The sequence below is a fragment of the Lithobates pipiens genome, unplaced genomic scaffold (assembly GCF_037356315.1).
Source record: "Lithobates pipiens isolate NorthernLeopardFrog02 unplaced genomic scaffold, aLitPip1_a1.2 Scaffold_23, whole genome shotgun sequence".
In the NCBI taxonomy this organism is placed as follows: Eukaryota; Metazoa; Chordata; class Amphibia; order Anura; family Ranidae; genus Lithobates; species Lithobates pipiens.
This window is the reverse complement of record NW_027507785.1, coordinates 57,095,292-57,118,456: the sequence shown is the minus strand read 5'-3', so window position 1 is coordinate 57,118,456 and position 23,165 is coordinate 57,095,292. Positions and strand designations below refer to the sequence as shown.

At 46.7% G+C, this 23,165-nt stretch overlaps 1 protein-coding gene across 1 annotated transcript in view; it reads right to left on the bottom strand.

The window, feature by feature from the left end:
* PRKAR2A (protein kinase cAMP-dependent type II regulatory subunit alpha) overlaps nucleotides 1-23,165 on the bottom strand; it is a 122,739-nt gene that overhangs the window by 80,227 nt on the left and 19,347 nt on the right. Inside the window, exon 2 of the mRNA XM_077451687.1 lies at nucleotides 1,896-1,931. Within this exon, the coding sequence (XP_077307813.1) occupies nucleotides 1,896-1,931 (36 nt within the window). The remainder of the gene's footprint in view (nucleotides 1-1,895; nucleotides 1,932-23,165) is intronic.

The window sequence follows — 23,165 nt, the reverse complement described above, 5'->3', positions numbered from 1 at the left end:
TTTTGCTCCAACTTTGAGATAGCCCAACTTGTCCTTTGACCAATCAAAACAATTCCAGCGTGACAAATTCCTTTTCCTGCTGCTGTAATCACCATGTCGGATGTTTAGGACGAGGATCAGACTTCAGTGATATTGACTGGACTGAAAACGAACCAAAGAAGTGCAGGAACCTTTTCTAAAGTCGCACCGACTTGTGTCGGACCAGTTAAGACGGCTCTAATAGGGAACCATTGATTTGTACACATCATGCAACATCCTAAAGTCAGAGCGTATGTCGCACCAGTGTAAACCGGGTCTAAAGGGATGCTGACCCAGCAGGTTTTCTCAGAGCCCTACAACTGCAGCAGCTGGTTGATAATTATGAAACCACTCCCATAAGACCCCTTTCACACTGGGGCGCTTTGCAGGCGCTAAAGCGCTAAAAATAGCACCTGCAAAGCGCTCTGAAAGAGCCGCTCCTCACATTCCAGTGTGAAAGCCTGAAAGCCCAGTGAAGGAGCGGTATGTATACCACTCCTGCCCATTGAAATTAATGGGGCAGTGCGGCTACACCGCCGGAAAAGAGCCGCTGCAGCAGCGTTTTGCGGTGGTTTTTACCCTCTCTCTGCGGCTAGCAGGGGGGGACTGCTAGTGGCCAAATACCGCAGCTAAAACGGCAGTAAAGCGGAGCTAAAAACAGCACCGTTTTACTGCCGGCGCCCGTACTGCCCCAGTGTGAAAGGAGCCTCAAGGCCCGTACACACGGTTGGACTTTTTAACAAACATGCAAATTATCTGTTTTGGAACAACATCCGACCGTGTGTACGCTCCATCGGACAAACTTTTTCTGTTTTCATCGGACTTTTGTTGGCTGTGCAAACGGACAAACTTTTTGACAACATAAGTCCGATGGAGCAAAGTCCGATCGTGTGTACGCAAAAGCATCGGACTTTTGTACAAGGTACAAACACACATGCTCAGACCAAAGGTGGCGCTGGAGTCATTGAGCGTCGTCTTTTGAAGTGTCCTCAGTACGTTGTGACGTCACTACGTTCGTGTTTGTTGTCAAAAAGTCCGATCGTGTGTATGCAATACAAACTTGTGGACCACGCCCTTTGTACAAAAGTCCACGGGAAAGTTTGTACAAAGTCCGATCGTGTGTATGAGGCTTTAGACTCACTTGGCACAGGGACACAGGAAAAAAAAAAAAAACAGGGATTGTTTCAGAATAACAAAAAGTTAGGAATCTGCAACAAAGTTTGCTAAAATCCCTGCAATGTACAAAGATCACCCCCAGAAGGAATGTCTCTCAACAAAAAGTGGAGTTAATCTTTAAAGCTCTTCTGTACGGGTAATGCAGGAGATTGAGAGCAAGTGAAAGTTGCTGTGCATGCAATAAAAAAAAAAAAAAAAAAAGTAATCATTTTTTGTTCATTAATACAGAACTACATTATTTGTGTCAAATTTATCCTAAATTTGGAAAGTTCATGACGCCAATAAAACTTAAACCTTTAGGGTCGGTTCACACAGTAGGCGGCACGACTTGCAGCGCCGCGACCTCAGCGGCGACTTGCAAAACGACTTCTGTATAGAAGTCAATGCAAGTCGCCCGAAGTCGCCGCAAAAGTAGTACAGGAACCTTTTTTCTAAGTCGGAGCGACTTGAGTCGCTCCTATTAGAACGGTTCCGTAGTACAGAACGGGGGCGACTTGTCAGGCGGCGAAGTCGCCTGGACAAGTCGCCCCTGTGTGAACCGAGCCTTAATGCATAGTGATCTGTGATTACATTTTTTTTTAAGGTCCCCCCCCCCCCATTTGGTTATTTTAGTAGTTCTTTATATCCAGTGTAAATATGCTTACATAGAGATACAGAGTATGTGACATCAAACCACATCACATGATATAGTAAAAACATACCTGATACTCTTCTGCTGTATCTGTTTATGATAGGAGCTGTAAGAAGAAGAAAAAAAAATAAAATAAATTAGAGACAGGTAAGTCACCAATATTAAAACAATAGTTATGGTAAAAACTAAAACCAACATTCTAGATTTCCACCCACAATTTTTTTTATTGCGATCTTTTATGCCAGAAGTCTGTTATGAAATAGAACTGCATCCAAAAACAAGGGACAAAGAGTCCCTCTCTGGATGTACATGAGAGCCTCGGCTCTCCGGGGACTCTTCTTCCTCATTGGCTGAGACAATCACAGCCAAAGTGAGGAGAGAGAGAGGGGCGGTGCTGAGCCACAGCTGTTTTGTGAATGGACACACAGAGCCGCAGCTCAGGAACAAGCCTGCTTGGGTGCCTCCGATTGCAAGCTGCTTAATCTGGGGGGCATTTAGGAGGAGGAAGGGGGGAACCCGAGAAGTGGAGAATGTGGACTGCTTTGTGCAAAAACCACTAGAGCTGGGCGATTTTCTCCCCCCCCCCCCCCCCCCAAAATAAAAAAAAAAACCACACCTGATTCAGGATTCGAAGTTTTCTTTTTGTTTTTTTGACACCGTGCTGGTCCTGAGGAGCTACGGGCAGGAGTTTTTAGGTGAGGCCGTGGCTTCGGCCTAGTCTGTGGCATCCGGCCTCGCAGACTAGGCCAAAGCCGTGGCTTTGTCTAAAAACTCATGCCCGCACCGCCTCAGGACCGGCGCGGTGTCTGGTGAGAGAAAAAAAAATAAAAAATCTAAAACAATCGATTTGCTGAAAATTTGAATCGATTTGACCTCTCGACTCAAGATTCAAATTGATTTTTTTCCCCAGCCCTAAAAACCACTGCAAAGAGCAGGCGAGTATAACTTTTTTTTTGTTAAAGAAAGCCTTTATCACTTTAAACCCAAAAGCAAACCATTTATTATTTTGTCAATCAAATCCAGTGAGGGAGTGTGTGGGGACAATATAATGGTACTGGGTGTCCCAATACACATACACAGTGTGGTTGGGGGATCGAGCCAGCAAGAGTTTCCCCCTTTTCATTATAGTTCAGAGAGAACCTCCTGGGATCACTGCTGTCAGCGCACAAACTTGCAATGACAAAAAAATTCAACTATGACGTATTTATTTATGAAATCAAATGTAACTTTTTCCTTTTTACATCCCTTTAAATCTCAGATTTAACGCACTGTGACTAAACGTATTTTCTATGCATCATTTGACAGAAAATAAGATACACATTTTCAACCAAGTGTGAACTCTGCAAACAATCATGTCCAGTCAGACAGTTCATGTTAGGACTCTCAATCCAGGCTAGGTATGTACACAGCAAGTAATAGCGGTAAAATGTACCTTAAAGCGATTATAAAAAATTTAATCATTTTTACAGAAAATCTATATAGTGAACTTACACTGGACCCCCTTCCCATCCCCCAGGTCCACTAACCTGGAGTCCGGTTATCCCCCGCACTGACAGATCGTATCGTCGCTGTACCGGTCCAGGGTTTTGAAATCCTCTAGGCCAGTGATGGCGAACCTTGGCACCCCAGATGTTTTGGAACTACATTTCCCATGATGCTCAACTACACTGCAGAGTACATGAGCATCATGGGAAATGTAGTTCCAAAACACCTGGAGTGCCAAGGTTCACCATCACTGCTCTAGGCTCTCTCCTCTTCGCCTGCGTTAACAGGACAGGCTATGCGGGTTCTGATTGGTTGGCACCTACCAATTAGAATGCTCCTAAACGTAGCTCCTGACGAGGTATAGGTTTTGGAGATTAAGCTGCGGGGGATTTCTAAGCTCAGGACCGGTGAGGTGGTGACCCGATGTCTCCTAGCGGGTGATCGCCACGCTCCAGGTCAGAGGTACGCCGGGGGTGAGGTCCAGGGTAAATTCACCTTACAGTTTTTTCTGTAAAAGGTGAACTTGTCCTTTGGGCCCCATTCACACCTGAGCGTTTTGTAGTTTGAAGCCTGAAGCTACAAAACGCTGGAGGGGAAAAAAATCTATTCTCAATGGAGATGGTTCACATCTCCACTCCAAGTCACCTGAAGCCCAACGCCTGAAGCTCAAACAAGTTCTGCACCGTTTGACGCTAAAATCGGGCAGATTTGGGCGTTTTTCTTCTTTTTACATTGGTGACCTTTTGCCCTGCACAAAATCGTGGCAAAACGTGGTAAAAAAACGCTGCAAAATCATGTGATTTTCTGCCTGAAAACGCTATGCTCAGGTGTGAAGGAGGCCTTAGGCCCCCTTCACATGATCAGCCCACAAAGATAAGCAGGCCACCCATTGAATTGCATGGGCAGGTGGATGTCCGCATCCATCAAGATCCGCTGAAAACAGACGGATGGCGATACGTTCACCATCCGTCCAGCGCGGACCACATAGGATGAAAACTGACATACTGTCCATTTTCACCCAGTCTTCCCATAGAGAACAGTGGGGTCCTGACAGGTCTGTCCCTGCACAGTGAGCGGAGACGGACCCGTCATCCGCCTGCTCAGCGGGGATCAACGGAGCCTTTCCCTGCTGAGCTAGCAGCATTCGTCTAGTGTCCCCCCTCTCTCTCTCTCTCGAAAAGGTGTCAATTGTGGCACCAGAGGAGGAGAGGAGACAAATGAGTGGAAGATCCACTTTTGGGTGGAACTCCGCTTTAATACCACTTTAAGCCTTTACAATCACTTTAAAGCTCCACTTCAGCAAAAGAAGAATAAACCCAACCACCCCACCCCCACTAATCCATCCTGCAAGGCTCGTTTTTCCTTACCTGGTGGAGCAAGATCTATTCACTTAAATCCACCTTCCAGATCATAAACCAAAACCATTTGCAGCTGCTGGGGGACTGCTAATCCAGTGCTGTAAATGCACCAGAATACACCGGTCTTCTACGGTAGCCAATCAGGAGGGAGAGTCCAGGCAAACCGAAGCATTAGTGGACATCTCTGGATCTAGATGGGGCTCAGGTAAGTATTAGGGGGCTGCTGCACACAGTTTTTTATTTTGTATCTTAATGCATTAAGAAAAAAAAAAAAAAAAAACTGTCTTTACAACCACTTTAACCCTGCATTACACGTAGAGGACGTGAACATGTGACCGATGTACGGAACACCTTAGAGAAGTGGCAAAACTCTGCCTGTCGTGTGAATGGAGGAATCCTACCAGACCCTGAAATCAGCCGATATTATTTAAAAAGGTACTTGTATAGCGCCGTCAATTTACACAGAGCTTTACATACGTTGTACATTCACATCGGTCCCTACCCTCAAGGAGCTTACAATCCAAGGTCCCCAACTCACATTCATATACTCGGGACAATTTTAAACAGAAGCCAATTAACCTACCGGCATGTCTTTGGAGTGTGGGAGGAAACCGGAGTACCCGGAGTAAACCCACGCAGGCACAGGGAGAACATGCAAACTCCAGGCAGGTAGTGTCGTGGTTGGGATTCGGACCAGCGGCCCTTTGTTACTACTAGGCGAGAGTGCTAACCACTACAGCTGCACGATTAATCGTTAAAAAAACACAATCTCGATTCACCCCCCCCTATGATCTCTCCCAATGAGAGTAGGCAATTCTTTCCTATAAACAAGTGGAGAGATTATCTGCTCACTCAGCTGTCAAAAGAAAGCATCCCGGGCAATCTGCCAAGTGTAGAACTTGAAACATTGTAACTAACGCTTACTTCTTAGATCAAAGGGAAAGAACTTCTTGTGTAAAAAAATAATCTGGGCAGTCTGCCACTAAGGCTGCATTCACACCTGAGCGTAGTGCTTTCAAGCAGAAAATCTACCGCGATTTTGTGCAGGGCAACAGGTCACCAATGTTAAAAGAAGAAAATGCCAAAATCTGCTCGATTCGAGCGACAAATAAGGGTCCGGAACTTGTTTGAGCTTCAGGCGACTTGGAGTGCAGATGTGAACCATCTCCATTGAGAATAATAGATTTTTTTTCCCCCTCTAGCGTTTTGTAGCTTCAGGCTTCAAGCTACAAAACGCTCAGGTGTGAATGGGGTCTTAAAGTCTAAATCTTTTTCTGACACTTCTTTCTTAAGTTAAAATCAATATTTTTAGCTAGAAATTACTTGGAACCCACTATATTATCCATCTATCTTAAAATCAGAGACCCTAGGGCAGTGATGGCGAACCTTGGCACCCCAGATGTTTTGGAACTACATTTCCCATAATGCTCCAGTACACTACAGAGTGTCAGAGCATCATGGGAAATGTAGTTCCAAAACATCTGGGGTGCCAAGGTTCGCCATCACTGCCCTAGGGAATAAAATGGCAATTGCTGCAATATTTTATGTCACACTGTGTTTGCCCAGCAGTCTTTCCAATGCAATTTTTGGGGAAAAAATACACTTCAATAAAAAATAAAAAAAAACAGTAAAGTTAGGCTCGGTTCACACAGGGGTGACTTGGCCGCCTGACAAGTCGCGCCCCATTCTGTACTATGGGACCGTTCTAATAGGAGCGACTCGAGTCGCTCTGACTTAGAAAAAAGGTTCCTGTACTACTTTGGGGCGACTTCAGGCGACTTGCATTGACTTCTATACAGAAGTCGTTTTGCAAGTCGCCGCTGATCGTGTGCAGGTCGCGGCGCTGCAAGTCGTGCCGCCCGTGTGAACCGAGCCTAAGCACAATGTTTTTTGTTTTAATGTGAAAGATGTTACACCGCGAGAATCGTGATCTTTCTTCTAAGCAAAAAAAATTGTGATTCTCATTTTAGCCAGAATCGTGCAGCTCTACTACCCACTAAACCACTGTGCCACCCATTATATAATTTATATAGCACCAACAGTTTGCGCAGCGCTTTACAACATGAGGGCAGACAGTACAGTTACAATACAGTAACAGGAGGAATTGGAGAGCCCTGCTTGTTAGAGCTTACAATCGAATTGTTAAACCTTATCCATGCACCCCTACTTTAAACCAGGATTTAACCCTTCCAGTGTGGGGGCCCACTGCAAGGGAAGAGGCTAATTCCCAGACGTTCAGATTTAAAGAGCACTGAAATAAAATAAAAAATAAAAAAAACTAGACACATTCACTTGGCTCCTTTTGCACAGCCATTTGCCATGAGGGGGAAAGAAAAAAAATATATAAAAAAAAACACACGCTTGCTGTCCATAATCCCAATTTCCAACAACTGTCCATTTGTAAAATCTAGATCACAGTACTCCAGAAGCAAAATAAGACATAAGAGAAGAAAGCAGAGAAGAAAAGTCTACGCCACCAATCAGCTCCAAAACTACAATGTTGCCAAGGTAATCAGCATTTTGAAAGCCCTGAATGCACTGCGGTCAGCAAAGGCAAGACAGAAGAAAGAAAAAATTCAATAAATAAGCACTGACACTGCTGGAAGCTTTTCTAAAAACAAAAGATTTGCAATGGGATGAAAGCTGCAACCAGGGATTTCATTGCAGCAATAAAATTGAAATGAAAATGAAATGACGAACCAACTGAATATTGGGGGAAATAAAAATAAAATAAAAAAAGTTAATAGCTAATTTTATGTGCATTCAAACATCCACAATACATACAAAATCCTGTCACTACTGTAGAGCTTCAGGATTAATCATTTTAAAAAAACCCTTAACAATCCTAAGTGCTCAATGCACACGGACGTTTAAAAAAACTGGCTGCAAAGCTAGCTCCAACGCCTGGAAAAAAAATCGGCGTTAAAAAACGCAATTTTTACCGCGTTTTGCATTGGTGTGTTTTGCGCGTTTTTTAGCGGTTTTTAAAGAAACATCTCTTGGCTATAGCACTCAGAAAACAAAGGAAATATGTTGCGCGTTTTTCCCGCGATTCGCGTTTTTACAGCTCTAGCTCAGCACCACGGAACGCACTGGTCCTGGGTTTTTTTTTACAGCTTAAAAAACGCCTATGCCATTTGCAGCTCAAAAACGCCTAGGTGGGCATGAAGCCATAGACTAACATGGACAGGCGTTTTTAAGCTGCAAAAAACGCTCAAAAAAGCAGCCGTAAAAACGTCCGTGTGCATGAGGCCTAAGAGCCCATTCACACAGGGGCAACACGACTTGTAGGCGACTTGAGTCAGGCAACTTGGACACGACTTGAGTTAAGATCACAGCGCGACTTGGGACGACTTCAAAACGACTTGTGATGACTTCAAGCGAGACTTGGGACGACTTACAAGTCGCCCCAGGCCAGGCGACTTTTGCCGAGGCCAAGCAGAGAATGAGCTCAAAGGGGAACTCCACGGCAAATTTCTGAAAAAAATTTGGCGTGGGTTCCCCCTCCGAGAGCATACCAGGCCCTTAGGTCTGGTACGGATTCCAAGGGGAACCCCCTACGCCGAAAAAACGGCGTGGGAGTCCCCCCCAGATCCACACCAGACCCTTATCCGAGCACGCTACCCGGCCGGCCAGGAAAGGGGGTGGGGACGAGCGGGCGCCCCCCCCCTCCTGAGCCGTACCAGGCCGCGTGCCCTCAACATGGGGGGGTGCCTTGGGGGAGGGGGGGGGCGTGCGGCCCCCCCACCCCAAAGCACCTTGTCCTTGGGTTGATGTCACATGGTAAGGGGGCGGGGTCACCATGTGACATCAACCCATGTGACCAACCCATGTGACATCAACCCATGTGACACCGCCCCATTGTCCCTATATAAGTGGCAGCGGAGCGCGTCCCTGGCATTGTGGCCGGAGAGAGCGTCGTGTCAACATCTCCTGGAGAAGAAGAAGAAGAACGGAAGGCGGCGGCGACAGAAGACCGGGCCACCGCCTGCAAAAGAGCTATAAGAAGGCGCGGTGGCCCGGCAGAAGAACCGAAGAGGGGGACAAGACCCCCGAAGTCGGGAGAAGAGGCCGGCGGGGAGGAAGAAAGCCGGGCTCCTCCGCTAGCAAAAGAGCTACAAGAAGATAGCGGAGGAGTCCGGCGAGAAGACCCCCGAAGACGGAAGACCCCCGGAGCTGTGCAATAAAATATTTTTTCCCTGTGTTGTGTTTTTTTTTTTGTACTTTTTTTCCACAGGTGAATGGGTAGGGGTACATTGTACCCCATACTCATTCACATAGGGTGGGGGCCCGGATTCCGATAAGCCCCCCGCCCGCAGACCCCGACAACCAGGGTTGTCGGGAAGAGGCCCTTGTCCTCATCGACATGGGGACAAGGTGCTTTGGGGTGGGGGGGCCGCACGCGGCCTGGTACGGCTCAGGAGGGGGGGGGGCGCCCGCTCGTCCCCACCCCCTTTCCTGGCCGGCCGGGTAGCGTGCTCGGATAAGGGTCTGGTGTGGATCTGGGGGGGACCCCCACGCCGTTTTTCGGCGTAGGGGGTTCCCCTTGGAATCCATACCAGACCTAAGGGCCTGGTATGCTCTCGGAGGGGGAACCCACGCCAAATTTTTTTCAGAAATTTGCCGTGGAGTTCCCTCTTGAGAGCTGATAATTCTGTCAAAGTCGCCTCCGTATAGACGGAGATCCGACTTGGAGGCGACCTCCATTGAAATCAATGGGTACCGGTCGCCTACAAGTCGGATAGAAGTAGTACAGGAACCTTTTCTGAAGTCGGAGCGACTTCAGTAGTGTGCATTAAGACGGCTCTCATTCACTTACATTGCTTTTTAAATGTTGTCCGACCTGAGGCGACTAGGGGCGACCTGAAGTCGGATCAGGAGTTGCCCCTGTGTGAATGGGCTCTAAAAGGGGTTGTAAAGGCAGAAGTTTTTTTTTGTTTATATTTTGTTTTTATCTTAACCACTTCCCAGCCGCGCCAAATTCTGGCACTTCGCACCTACATGTAAAAAAATAAATAAAATAATTCTAGAAATTTTACTCAGAAACCCCCCCCGAAACAATTTTTTTTTTTTTTTTTTTTTTTTTAGTAGAGACCCTAGGGAACAAAATGGCTGTCATTGTAACTTATGTCACACGGTATTTGGGCAGCGATTTTTCAAACAGTTTTTTTTTGGGGGGGGGGAATAAAGTTTCACAAATTAAAAAAACAAAACCGTAGTTACCCCAATTATTTTGTATAATGTGAAAGATGATGTTACGCCAAGTAAATAGATGCCCAATGCGTCACTCTTTAAAATTGGCACCATTCTACGAGTGTGCACAAACTTTGGTACTAGAAATCATCTCCACAGGCAACGCTTTAAAAATATTTACAGGTTACCAGTTTAGAGTTACAGAGGAGGGCTTGGGATAGAATTGTTGCTCTACCGTACATGGCGATACCTCACATGTGTGATGTGAACGCAGCTTACCGTATATACTCGAGTATAAGCCGAGATTTTCAGCCTCTTTTTTGAGGCTGAAAGTGCCCCCCTCGGCTTATACTCGAGTCATCGCTGTCTGCCTGCTCGATCAGCGTGTCGAGCAGACAGACAGCGGCCATTCTATTCTAATTCAAAAGCCGCGCCTCCGGCTCCGCCTTCGCCTGTGATAGGCGGAACACTGAATTTCCCAGCAGCCTGTGTTCCGCCTATCACGGACATCCGCTCATCCTCGTACTACGGACGAGGATGAAAGGATGGCCGTGATAGGCGGAACACAGACTGCTGGGAAATTGTGTTCCGCCTATCACAGACAGGGAGGCGCGGCATTTGAACAGGAAAATGGGCGCCGACGAAGAGCGGTGATCCTGGGACGGGACCGGACGGAGGCTCGGCTCGGCTCGGCTCGGGACCGGACCGGACGGAGTCTCGGGACGGGACGGGACCGGACCGGACGGAGGCTCGGCTCGGGACAGGACGGGACCAGACGGAGGCTCGGGACCGGACGGAGGCTGGGGACACAGGTAGGCTGGACACACAAGGCCTCACACACACACACACACACACACACACACATGGATGGACACACACACAGGGATGGACACACACACAGGGATGGATGGATGGATGGATGGACGGACACACACACAGGGATGGATGGATGGATGGATGGATGGACGGACACACACACAGGGATGGATGGATGGATGGACACACACACACACACAGGGATGGATGGATGGATGGACACACACACACACAGGGATGGATGGATGGATGGACACACACACAGGGATGGATGGATGGATGGACACACACACAGGGATGGACAGGCATATCTCACCCTCGGCTTATACACGAGTCAATAGGTTTCCCAGTTTTTTGGGGGTAAATTGGGGGCCTCGGCTTATACTCGGGTCGGCCTATACTCGAGTATATACGGTACATATGTGGGCGTGATTTGCGTATGCGTTCACTTCTGTGCGCAAGCACATGGAGACGCTTTAAAATTGTATTCTTTATTTTACTTTTATTTTTTTTTACACTTTCAATTAAATTATTTTTGATAACGTATTATTATTATTATTATTATATATTTTTGATAACGTATTATGCAAACATTCCTTGTAATAGGAATAGTGCGTGACAGGTGGTCTTTATGGTCCTTTCCTTCAGGCTGGAAAGAAAATATAAATAAACTCTCGGACTTTTGAGCTGCGGACCGGACGTGATGTCATAATATCACGCCCAGGCCTCTGAGGGTCAGAGATGACTGGAGACCATCTGGTCCCCCAGAAATCTCTATGCTCAACTCCCTAGGACACAATTAACCCCTACAGCACCACCTAGTGGTTAACCCCTTCACTGCCAGTCACATTTACACAGCAATCAACGCATTTTTAATTGCACTGATCTCTGTATAAATGTGAATGGTCCCAAAATTGCACCCAAAAAAAAAAAAAAAAAGCTGATCACTGCCATTACTTAAAAAAAAAAAATAAAAAAAAAAAAGAATAAAAATGGCATAAAACTATCCCCTATTTTGTAAACGCTATAACTTGTGCGCAAACCAAACACTTATTGTGATTTTTTTTTTTTTTTTTTTTTACCAAAAATATGTAGAAGAATACATATCGGCCTAAACCGAGGAATGTAGAATAAAGTAAAAAATAAAGTGTTTTTTTTTCAAAATTGTCGCTTTGTTTATAGCGAAAAAAATAAAAAAAACGCAGGGGTGATCAAACACCACCAAAAGAAAGCTCCATTTGTGAGGAAAAAAGGACGTCAATTTTGTTCGGGAGTCACGCTGCACGACCGCGCAATTGTCAGTTAAATCGAAGCAGTGCCGAATCGCAAAAAGTGCTCTGGTCTTTGGCCAGCCAAATGGTCAGCCAGGTTAACTGGCGATTGCGCAGTCATGCAAAGCTGTGCCCAAATTAAAGTTATATCATTTGTTTTTCACACAAATAGAGCTTTCTTTTGATGGTATTTGAGCAGACTTTTTTTTTTTGTGATAAGACTAAAAAAAAAAAAAAAATTCAAATTTCATATATTATATATATATATATATATATATATATATATATATATACACAAATTAAAAAAAATTTAAACTGTCAGTTTCAGCAAAGTTTCAGTACCAAAATTTCCATTTGGTGCACCTCTAGTATTAAAAGAGGTAGTAGAAGTAGTACCACCTTAAAAATAAATAAGATAACCCCAACCCCCAACCTTACCTGAACAAAAACAAAAAATTGTAATAAAAAAAATAAAAAAGATGATAGAGAAGCTAATGTGGCTGAAAAACCTAGCAACAGATGATGTTTTCTCTATTGGCCAATATAACAATGTGCAAATCGTGCATAGAAAAAAAAAAAAAAAAGCCAGGAAAAATGCTCAGGTGTGACTGCAGCCTAATACAAAGTTTAGGGGTGCACTGAATGGGTTTTTTGGTGCTGAAACATAACGAAAATGAAAAATACACTAGGCCGAAAATGACTGATACCAAAACGACTTTTTAAAAAATATTTTGGCACAGGAGACGGCCAGAGGCTGGCGACACGGCACAGGAGACGGCCAGAGGCTGGCGACACGGCACAGGAGACGGCCAGAGGCTGGCGACACGGCACAGGAGACGGCCAGAGGCTGGCGACACGGCACAGGAGACGGCCGGAGGCTGGCGACACGGCACAGGAGACGGCCGGAGGCTGGCGACACGGCACAGGAGACGGCCGGAGGCTGGCGACACGGCACAGGAGACGGCCGGAGACTGGCGACACGGCACAGGAGACGGCCGGAGACTGGCGACACGGCACAGGAGACGGCCGGAGACTGGCGACACGGCACAGGAGACGGCCGGAGACTGGCGACACGGCACAGGAGACGGCCGGAGACTGGCGACACGGCACAGGAGACGGCCAGAGACTGGCGACACGGCACAGGAGACGGCCAGAGACTGGCGACACGGCACAGGAGACGGCCAGAGACTGGCGACACGGCACAGGAGACGGCCAGAGACTGGCGACACGGCACAGGAGACGGCCAGAGACTGGCGACACGGCACAGGAGACGGCCAGAGACTGGCGACACGGCACAGGAGACGGCCAGAGACTGGCGACACGGCACAGGAGACGGCCAGAGACTGGCGACACGGCACAGGAGACGGCCAGAGACTGGCGACACGGCACAGGAGACGGCCAGAGACTGGCGACACGGCACAGGAGACGGCCAGAGACTGGCGACACGGCACAGGAGACGCCCAGAGACTGGCGACACGGCACAGGAGACGCCCAGAGACTGGCGACACGGCACAGGAGACGCCCAGAGACTGGCGACACGGCACAGGAGACGCCCAGAGACTGGCGACACGGCACAGGAGACGCCCAGAGACTGGCGACACGGCACAGGAGACGCCCAGAGACTGGCGACACGGCACAGGAGACGCCCAGAGACTGGCGACACGGCACAGGAGACGCCCAGAGACTGGCGACACGGCACAGGAGACGCCCAGAGACTGGCGACACGGCACAGGAGACGCCCAGAGACTGGCGACACGGCACAGGAGACGCCCAGAGACTGGCGACACGGCACAGGAGACGCCCAGAGACTGGCGACACGGCACAGGAGACGCCCAGAGACTGGCGACACGGCACAGGAGACGCCCAGAGACTGGCGACACGGCACAGGAGACGCCCAGAGACTGGCGACACGGCACAGGAGACGCCCAGAGACTGGCGACACGGCACAGGAGACGCCCAGAGACTGGCGACACGGCACAGGAGACGCCCAGAGACTGGCGACACGGCACAGGAGACGCCCAGAGACTGGCGACACGGCACAGGAGACGCCCAGAGACTGGCGACACGGCACAGGAGACGCCCAGAGACTGGCGACACGGCACAGGAGACGCCCAGAGACTGGCGACACGGCACAGGAGACGCCCAGAGACTGGCGACACGGCACAGGAGACGCCCAGAGACTGGCGACACGGCACAGGAGACGCCCAGAGACTGGCGACACGGCACAGGAGACGGCCAGAGACTGGCGACACGGCACAGGAGACGGCCAGAGACTGGCGACACGGCACAGGAGACGGTCACCAATTGGGCTCACTGTTTCTAAAAGCATGTCAAACAACAAGTCCTGCACTCTTAACCCCCGCAGTGCTGCACATGGATAAGGCTCCTCCCACTGATCACACTGACAAGCTGTTCCTTAATGCGGTGTGCTGACTTTTTTCCTCCATAGAGAGAGCACTGTTTTGCTTTCAGCCACCTCATCAAGGAGGGGGGGGGGAAGAGGAGAGGACTGGACGAGGATGGGGACGCTCCAAAACGACATGCCCCGTACTGGGCAGCACCGGGGGTGGGACGGGGTTACGCCCAGGACCGCCCCATTTGCGGCGCAGTTATCAGCGTGATTTCCTTTTTGGCAAATCTCTTAGTCCAGCAAGCACTGGGCCGATATGTTTCGGCGGCCAAAATGTCGGTGCATCCCTAACAAAAGTTAATGTAAAAACGTTTAGACTTCTGTGCGGCGTGTTACTATTGAACTCTATAAAGCACATCCATGATTCAGCAAGGACTGCTGTAATGCTTTGCCTAAAAATGCACTTAAAATGCATAGAAGTAAACAGGCCTGGAAAAAAAAAAAAAAAAAATAATGTAGTACTAACTGCATAAACTGTGAGTTGGTTATCAGATTTGACTAAACATTCCCAACAATAAAAAGATTTACTACTCAAACATCTTTGTTTTGTGTACAGGCGTTCTGCCACACAGGTATTTCAACAAATCCATCATTCTGACAAGGGCCATTCCCGGCCTCAATGCAATAATACACCGATGACGTCAGAAGAAGAGTTCTCTGTGACACGGTAATCACCGGCTGCCATTCTGTAAACATTATGATATACACACCACAGGAGCGTCCTTCCATCTACCGGCACTCAATGTACTCAGAGCACTGACCTCAGTTACACATTACATCCTCAGATAATGAAGAGTAAAAGAATCCCTCTGCATTGATTGGTTGACAACAGTATTAAACCCCCCCCCCCCCCCCAAAAAAAAAATTATAATAAAAAAAAAAACAACAACACCACAATAAAATAAATAAAAACTAACTACATTGCAGCTTACCAATCATTGGATGTGGTGGCTGCATTTGTTTTATTTTATTTTTTTAGTCTATTTGCCTTGCTGCTTCTCCTGGTGATCACGCCAGTAACACCCTCCAGTATTGGAGCGCCCCACTCTGGATAAAGGAGCACAGGGGGCACCTTCAGACAGCAGCATTATCAGTCTGCGGGGGGGGGGGGAGTTTTAGCTGGACTAAGAGATTTAGGTGCACTAACAAACTGAAGCCAAACTCTAGATCACACTGTGGTTACACAAAAGCAGCTATACCAACATTTTTTTTTTTCTTTCGGGATAAAGGTTTTACATAAATAAAAGCCGATCATTGCAAGCACCCCTGTCAGTGTTAAGCGGGTTGTCTCAACACTCAAAACTGCTACATCTGTAGGAGAGCTTGTTCTGATGAACAGCAGACTTACTGGCTGGATCACTAGGTGAAAAATTATTTTTTTAAATGGTGCAGTGGCCATGTATTTCTAGAGCGCGCCCTTTATAAAAATGACTTTGAAAAAACGCAAGGACAGCCAGTACACCTGTGATTGGCTGACATTATAGAGCTCAGATCACAGGCATAATTGTACAGAGCCGATCCAAGCGGCTCTGTACCTTGTATTTAATGTGCTGACCAATCACAGAGATAAAAGTAAGCACTTTAGAGCGCCCTCTCCTTGTCACAATAGGGCAAGGGAAGGAGGCAGCATTTTATCAATGAAGATTTATGAATGAATCACAAGCAACAGCAGAGTCATGGAGGAGCAATTTAACAAAATTGTGAGGTTTCTTTTTCTTTTTTTTTTTTTTTTTACTTTTCACCCCCTCCTCATCTCCTCTCCATCCCATCTCTCTATGTGATCTGTGTATTAAACCCATTACCTCCATCCTAATTCTGTATGCAACTTCTACAGCAAAACTAATTTTTAAACCCATCAGTTTTCTTCTTTCCCATCTGTCTCCCATTAGGGGGAGATTTCTTCTCACTTCCTGTCTTAGAGCCACAACAGAGAGGAGATCACTCCAAAATTAGGGCAATCCCTGATAGTCACCAAGGTTACCAGAGCTAAGATTTCCCCTTAATTCATGTTCTGGTGACAACCTAAAATTTTGGATTTTCTAACACTCTCGGTGGTACCGGTCCCCAGGATGGGGTCAAATTTCCTGATACAGGCAGCAACAGAAACCAATCTTCCTTCTCCCTCCATGAAGGACTTCTACATTGAAGTGGAAGTCCATGCTAAAACTAAAACCTCTGGATTTAGAGCCACCAACATTCCAACACCAACCTCTCTAGCCCTGTAAAGAAAAAAAAAAAAGAAAATTTTTTTTTTTTTTTAAAAGTATACATACCTTTTCTGAAGTCGATCAGATCTCCAGCGGGGGAAGCTCTGCTGAGTACACGTCTGACAACGGCTGTGAAATGAATGGGGAGAGATGTCACCCATAGAGTTACTATAGGGCTTCCGTTGTCGGGCGCTTCCTCTGCACCCGCCTGCGGCTGGCAACTCAGCGTGGGATCAGAGCTTCAGCAGCTGGAGGAGATCGTGTCCGATCGCCTGTAGAAAAGGCATGTATACCGATTTTTTTTTTTTCTTTACAGGGCTAGCTAGTTTAGTGTTAGAATGTTGGTGGCTATAGATGCAGGGATTTTTATTTTAGCATGGACTTCTACATTAATCACTTGCCGACCATTGCAGGCCCGATATACGGCAGCACAATGGCAGCGGTGGGCAAATGGGTGTACCTGTACCTTTAAGAGGCGGGGATAGCAGGCGCGTGCCTGCCGCGTACAGGGTGACTGTGCACGCAGGACCGGCAGACTCGATGTCCGCCGGTCTCCTGGCTATCGAGTCACGGAGCCTCAGAACGGAGAAGTGCCCATGTAAACAAGGCATTTCCCCGTTCTGGCTAGTGTCATGACACAGATCACTGTTCTGTCATTGAGAGCAGCAATCGCCGTCGTGCGAGTTGTAGCCCACCCCCCCCCCCCCATCACAGGTAGAATCGCTCCATAGGGCACACTTAATCCCTTCATCGCCCTCTAGTAGTTAACCCCTGACAGTGTCCTTTACACAGCAATCAGTGCATTTTTATAAAACTGATCGCTGTATAAATGACAATGGTCCCAAAATAGTGTGAAGTGTAAAATGTGTCCGCCATGTCGCAGTCCTAATAACAGAAAAAAAAACACGCAGATCGCCGTCATTACTAATAAAAAAAAATTAATAAAAATGCCATAAAAACTATCCCCTATTCTGTAGACGCTATAAGTTGGGTGGGGTTTCCTCCACATACTCCGGTTTCCTCCCACAGTTCAAAGACATGCTGGTAGGTTCATTGGCTTCTGTCCAAAATTGGCCCCAGTGTATGAATGTGGGACCTTGGATTGTGAACTCCTTGATGGTAGGGACTCATGTGAGTGTGCCATGTATGTGTGGAGCGCTGTGTAAATTGACGGCACTATATGGGTACCTTAAATTAAAAAAAAAAATTATATAATAGATGAGCATCTTAATGAGACACAATGTACAATTGTAGACCCGCACCCACACTCACTCAGGTTGAACCGGATGGTCCAGCGTCTTTATTCAACCTTAATATGTAACTCTTGTGCAAACCAATCAATATACGCTTTTTGTGTACATGTAGAATACATATCAACCTAAACTGAGGGAAAAATAGTTTTTATATATATATATATATATATATATATATATATATATATATATATATATATATATATATATATATATATATATATATATATATATATATATATATATATATATATATATTTGGGGGATATTATAGCAAAAAGTAAATATTGCGGTTTTTTTTCCACAACTGTGGCTCTTTTTTGGTTATGGCACAAAAAATAACTGCAGAGGTGATCAAATACCTCCAAAAGAAAGTTCTATTTGTGGGGGAAAAAGGACATCAATTTTGTTTGGGTTCAACGTCGCACGACCGCGCAATTGTCAGTTAAAGCAAGGCAGTGCCGAATTGCAAAAAGTGCTCTGGTCAGGAAGGGGGTAAAATCTTCCGGGGCTGAAGCAGTTAATGATGCGCTGTGTCTAGTGCACCGATACAAAGCTCTGTGTTTTAAAGTGGTTGCAATCACAGCGCCGGAGCAGCGAGACCCACGGAGACCCACCAAGAAGATGGACACTTGGAACTACAGAGGACAGCGGTGACTTCGCTGGTTCCTGTGTCAGGTAAGTAACACATAATGGACTACTATGCGATGCATAATAGTCCATTATGCTTTACCTTTGCAGGGAATCAAAGAGGAAGTAAACCCATCAGGGTTTACATCCTCTTTAAAGCCCAACTCCAAACACCAGTGATGAATTTTGTGAATGGCCAAGTGTAAAGATGTGCGAAGACACAACACCAGCGCAATGTCTATTGCACATGCAATTCTGAGGTTGCAGACTTGTAGCTGCATTATCCAGCTGAAATAAAAAGGCTAATTTTAAATCTTTACCTTAGAAGTGTAGTAAGTGAATCTCAGATTTGTATATAAATTTCTCAAAAAAACTGGGGGGGAAAAAAAATAGCACCTTGGGGTGTCCACTTTCCAAAAAGGGATCATTTTTGGGGTGTTCATACTGTCCACTCTTTTCGATATAAAGGAAAAGTTTTCAAAGTTTTAGTCCTTTTTCTGTTCAATAGTAAAAATAAAAACCCCCAATAGATATTAAGTACCAAAGGAAAGCTCCGCTGGTCTCAAAACAAATCATAGAGCATTAAATTTGTGTACAGTGTTGCATGACCGAGTAATTGTCAAATCGTCACAGCACTGAAAACGGACATAACAGCCTGGTGATGAAGCGGCATATACAGGAAAAGTACGTAAGTGGTTAAAGAATGCCATCGTGTTTTGCCGAGCTAACCTGCTTACCATATGCCAGCTGCCCTTGCCTTTATCCCCGAAAATGTCAAATAGCCTTTTAGAAGAACTCATTAGCACCTCATGCTGATGCAGATCAGTTTGATGGTGTGCAGGACACATCAGGGTGCCCAGTCTCCGCTACTTTCCCCTCAAGCGTTGGTAATACCGCTAATACATCAAGCGGGGAAAGTCAGAGCAATTTATTAGTAAGTGTAGGAGTGCAATAAATCCCTGAAGAGCTACATACTGCTGGTCATTTCACCAAGTAGGGAATCTTAACCACTTGCTTACTGGGCACTTAAACCCCCCTCCTGCCCAGACCAATTTTCAGCGCTGATGCACTTTGAATGACAATTGCGCGGCCATACAATATCGTACCCAAATAAAATTTTTATCATTTTTTTTCCCCCATAAATAGAGCTTTCTTTTGGTGGTATTTAATTACAGCTGAGAGTTTTATTTTTTGCTAAACAAACAAAAAAAGATGCAAAATAAAAAAAATAAAAATTTCTTACTTTGTTATAAAATTTTGCAAACAGGTCATTTTTCTCCTTCATTGAAATGTGCTGATGAGGCGGCACTGGTGGGCTCTGATAGGCTGCACTGGGCGGCACTGATGGGTGGCACTGGGGTGCAGCACTGTTGAGGCAGATTGTGGGCAGTGATGGGTGGCACTTTATTATTTAGGTGGCACTGGCAGGGGGGCAGGTGGGCACTGATAAGCTGGCCGTGATCAGGACTGATGGCCCGATCACGGCCGCTGGTGATTGGTATTGGGGGAAAAATAGCAGATTACCGACTCTGTTGTGTCACATGATCAGCTGTCATTGGCTGACAGCTGATCACATGGTAAGGGGTCGGGATCGACCCCTTGCTCCGATCCGTGATCAGGAGAGTCCCATAAACTCGCTGATCACAGGGGGCGCGCAGGCCGCTCGTGCACGGGACGACGTCAACAGACGTCGTCCCGGCAAAGCAGGTCCACGCTGTAGCCGTCATTCGGCTATAGCGCGGATCTCTAGTGGTTGAAGAGGAAGTAAAGCCAAAAAAAAAACTAAAAAAATAAAAATACACCCTGCAAGACAAAGGCACAATCAGCTAGTATGCATAGCATACTAGCTCATTATGAATAACTTACCTGAGATGGAAGCCCTCAAAGCGACCCCCCTCCTCCTCAGACGGCGCCATCTATCCCGGAGTGACTTCCGGGTATCGCGGCTCTGGCACTGTGACTGGCTGGAGCCGTGATGACGTCACCCCGTGCATGTGGACGGTAGCCGCCACTGATGGCATGATCGCCGTTAGCAGCGGCATGCTGAGTGTGCCGCAGTCTACAGCGCATGCGGTGCCTGTTTTTTGCACCTACAGGTAAGCCTTAATCTAGGTGTACCTGTAGGTAAAAGTGGTCTGTAAGGGTTTACAACCACTTTAAAGTTTGATAAAGACATGCATACTACAAATGAAGCTTGGAGAATTTTTTTTTTGTTTTTTTAACCACTTGACCACTGGGCACTTAATCCCCCTTCCTAACCAGACCAATTTTCAGCTTTTGGCACTCTCACACTTTGAAAGACAATTAGTCATGCAACACTGTACCCATATGAAATTTTAGCCCCTTTTTTTTTTCACACAAAGACCCCTTTCACACCACACCTTCCATTTAGTCGGCGGTAAAACGCCGCTATTTTTACTGCCGGATTTGCGACGCATTTCGTCTGCTAGCGGGGTGATTTTACCCCCGCTAGTGGCCGCGAAAGGGTTAAAACCGACAGGAGTACGCCGCAATAGCAGCGTTTTGCCGGCGGTATTACAGCGCTGCCCCATTGATTTCAATGGGGAGCAGCGGTAAACACACTGCTCCTTCACCGCTCTAAAGAAGCTGCTGGCAGGATTTTTTTCTGACGTCCTGCCAGCGCACCGCTGTAGTGTGAAAGCCCTCGGGGCTTTCACACTACACACAATGGTGCAGCTTCTTTAGGGCGGATTGCAGGCGCTATTTCTAACGCTGTAGCGCCATCAAAACGCCCTGGTGTGAAAGGGGTGAAAGAGCTTTCTTTTGGTGGTATTTAATCACCACTGGGTTTTTTATTTTTTGTGCTATAAAATCGAAAAAGACTGAAAATTCGGTAACAAAAAAAAAAAAAAAATTGTGTCGGTTAAAATTTATTGCAGAGTGTTGGCTCAGTGTGGTGCTGTGGGCACTACACATCCAGCCCACAGCACTGCTGCCATCTCTCCTCCTCACACTGTACCGATCGCTACAGAGAGGGGAGGGAGGAACCGGCTTCATGACATGACGCCGGTTTACAAGCGATTGCTCCATCATTTGACGGAGTGATCACATGGTAAATGGGTGCTACCAGCGGCTGTTTACCGCGATCCATGATCCAGAAGACCCAGCGGTCACGGATGTTTGCGGGAGCGCGCCCCAGGGAGCATGTGAGAGCAAGATTCTGGGATGTCCATGGCCGCCCACCGAGAAAAACAAGACCGCGCTGTAGCCCTCTTTTGGCTATGGCCCAGTCGGCAAGGGGTTAAAGAACAATGAATGTTGGTTACCATAAGATATACAAATGTAATCCTATAGAATTACAAAACTGACCATTCCATATAATTATACAAAATAATATTTCACTATAATAAAAATCTGCAGCAAAATCTTATGATCTTCAAAACATGATCTAAAAAAGGTGAGGGGGGGGGGGGGGGTTTAGGTCTCATTCAACATGAGCTTGAGTTGGGTTGAGAGGGATCCTGGGCAACATATAAAATGTCGCGTACACACGACCGGACTTTCCGGCAGACTAGGTCCGACAGTCTTCCCACTGCTGCACTAATGGGCACTGATAGGCTGCAATGATGGGCACTAAAGTTGGCACTGACGGGCATTGGTAAGAGGCACTGGTAGGAGGCACAAATGAGGCAGCCGGTGGCTCTGTGTGAGGGACTAATGTCCCTCTGACAGAAGACTGATTCGTTCCCCCCCCCCCCCCCCATGCTGACTTAAAATAAAAAAGGAAAAAAGCCTGATGACCAATTTTGCTGCTTACATCATGTGATCAGCTGATCAGAGCGCCCCGCACAGCTCATGCACGGGAGGACATCATATGACCTCCCAGCAATTAAGGCCCACGCGGGAGCCGTCATTCGGCTACAGCGCAGGCGGGAGGTAGTTAGTTAAAGGCCAAGTTCACCTCAAAGTGATAAAAATAATAAAATGTACATACAGACACGGGGGGAGGACAGCAAAATTGGGGCTGCGATACGTTATAGCTTAAACATGAGATTTGGACCTCTGCCAGGAGAAAATTTTACAAAAATTGGACCCTCATGAATTTTACCTCCTGGTATAAATAAAATATCTTTATTGAAAACAAATAAATAGACAATAACGAAGCACCACATGAAAGGCATCCAGTGGTGTCGCAGTTCCACCTTTTAAAAAAAAATAAAAGCATGCAAACCAAAAATGTCCACATATACAATGTATTGTGTTACAGCCAGAAAATCATTCAATACCACAAAATATAATGAATATTTTTGTGTATTTCTCAGCATTATACACACAAGCTGTTCACCAAGCAGATCAGACTGCCCTCAACAAATGCAGCCGGCATGAAGCGGCACCCATTAAAGTAATGAAATTGCAGCTCCACTCTAATGAAAACAAACTCCCAATGAGAACAATTACAAAGAACCAGAGCAGTGACCCGACTACTGTGCCCAACAGGCTTGTGATGGGAACTGTTCTGCAGGGCCTAAAAATATTACCAACACATGAATTGTAGGGGAATGTTTTCACTGTTTGTTCGATAAGCCAGGTATGAAGCAAACGCAGGCTGGACACAGACGGTTCAAATCTCAGCCGGTTCAGCAAGAACCCCCCACCGAGAGCAAACATTGGATCAGCAGGAGGGATTCCCCTGTCAGCACTGTTGTGTGGATGGGGGAATCGTGCAAAATGTCTTACCGGCAACCCGTGGTTCCAT